Source organism: Austrofundulus limnaeus, unplaced genomic scaffold (genome assembly GCF_001266775.1).
Source record: "Austrofundulus limnaeus strain Quisiro unplaced genomic scaffold, Austrofundulus_limnaeus-1.0 Scaffold176, whole genome shotgun sequence".
NCBI lineage: Eukaryota > Metazoa > Chordata > Actinopteri > Cyprinodontiformes > Rivulidae > Austrofundulus > Austrofundulus limnaeus.
The window spans coordinates 171,106-172,788 of NW_013952578.1; the positions used below are offsets into that span (position 1 = coordinate 171,106).

Genomic DNA, 1,683 nt, shown 5'->3' on the forward strand with positions numbered 1-1,683 from the left:
CTGTTCTTTTTTTTCTTATAAAAGGCTAAATTAAACAAAAATATTGGTGGTAATTTTTGACTGTGTAACTTTACAAACGGCACCCCACAGATAGACTCCTTTTATTAATTTAAAAAGGCAGTTTTATCACATCAACTTCAAAAAGAATGCTGAAGAGATAAGACGGAAATGGGGGATGGGAGAGGTGTCCAGACATTGGCAGAGCAAGATGAGTGGTGAGGATGGAAGTGTAAAGTTATGAAAGGATCAAATGATCTAAACAGCTAGCTTCCCTGAATTATCTGCCACATTTGTCTTTTCCTCACAGCTCACAAACTCATACAGCTGGTCTAACTCTGACAGGACAATGAGCTGTTCTTTAAATGACCCAAAGCAGTTTTAGAGGGAAAAAAAAGGAAAATTCCAGTAAATTCCAGTTCAAAGCTGGGTTAAAAGAGCAGGAAAGTTTTCCTATGGATTTTCATATAAGTGTGTTCTTACCGTTGGACACCAGCTTGATTTCCCTGCTAACGGCAGCCATTTCATTCCTGGCAAGGCAACGTACCGCCAGCGTGCTTTTCAGATGACCAAACATGACCTGGCTCTCCAGGTTGCTCTCGTCATCAAAGTGCGACTCCGTGGTGATCTCTGTGGAGTTGATCGGAAGGGGCAGCCAGGAAGACGAATCATTGGCACAGCTGGATGAGAACGAAAAAGAATGGAATCAAGTCAGATCAGTTAAAGAGAACTGTTTGAGAGATTTAAAAAATGGATCTTACTGTTTGATGTTACTGCAGATAAACCACTCCACCACAGGAGTGGGCTGCCCCCTGGTGATGCACACCACAGACTGGCCTGAGGTTGAACCGTGGTGAAGATCCATTAAATCTACAATGACTGCAGGCTCTGCAAAATCAGGGGGCAGAGGAGGTGTTAGCTTAGCAGTGCACACAAAACATGAAATATTGAGAGACTGTATTTCTGACAAAAATGTTAGCATTGAAACTCAAAGGAATAAATGTCCTGATGCATCTCAGTAATCCAGGTAGAAAAAAATCAAAAAGAAAAAAATAAGTAGGTTCTCTGGATGGTTCTTCTTTAGTGAAACGTTTCATCTCTCATCCAAGAGACTTCTTCAGTCTGATGAGTTTCAGGTGAACTCAGCCTTAAAAACACTGTCTCCACATGGACAATCAGGTTAGTCACATGCAAAAGAGGGCCATCGCTTAACAATAGGCTTGATTAGCTCTATTGTTCATAGAGGGTCATGTGAGGGTCATGACTTATTAGTTAGAATGCTGTGGTTCTTAGGTGTCGTGTCATGTGTATGTAGTGAATGCAGGTGGAGCTCAAAGTCCCCTTGTTTTAGTTTTTTCCCTCTTTGTGTTGATTGTCGTTGGGGCCCTGATTCTATACGTGGCGGGAGTTTCAGAGAAACTGAGACATTTGTTTTCTCTAAACATGACGTCCCAGTGGCTTTCAAACCCGAAACACGTTGCGACAAAGATTAGTTCACCCCAATGATCCAGTACCCRGGCAAAAACAGAGTAATATAGTGTATGCTGTTAAGTGTCAGGAGGACTGTGATCAGTCATACATTGGGGAAACAAAACAGCCACTGTTCAAAAGACTGAGCCAGCACAGACGAGCTACTTTGTCGGGTCAGGACTCTGCAGTTTACACTCATCTACAGGCCAGGACTCT

General features: G+C 42.4%; 1 protein-coding gene across 1 annotated transcript in view; it reads right to left on the minus strand.

Moving 5' to 3' along the window:
• The window catches only part of pdgfra (platelet-derived growth factor receptor, alpha polypeptide), a gene marked incomplete in the record, with an annotated part of 32,011 nt that overhangs the window by 16,458 nt on the left and 13,870 nt on the right, over positions 1-1,683 (minus strand). The window contains 2 exon segments of the mRNA XM_014017754.1: positions 481-677; positions 759-885. Of these exon segments, the coding sequence (XP_013873208.1) occupies positions 481-677; positions 759-885 (324 nt within the window).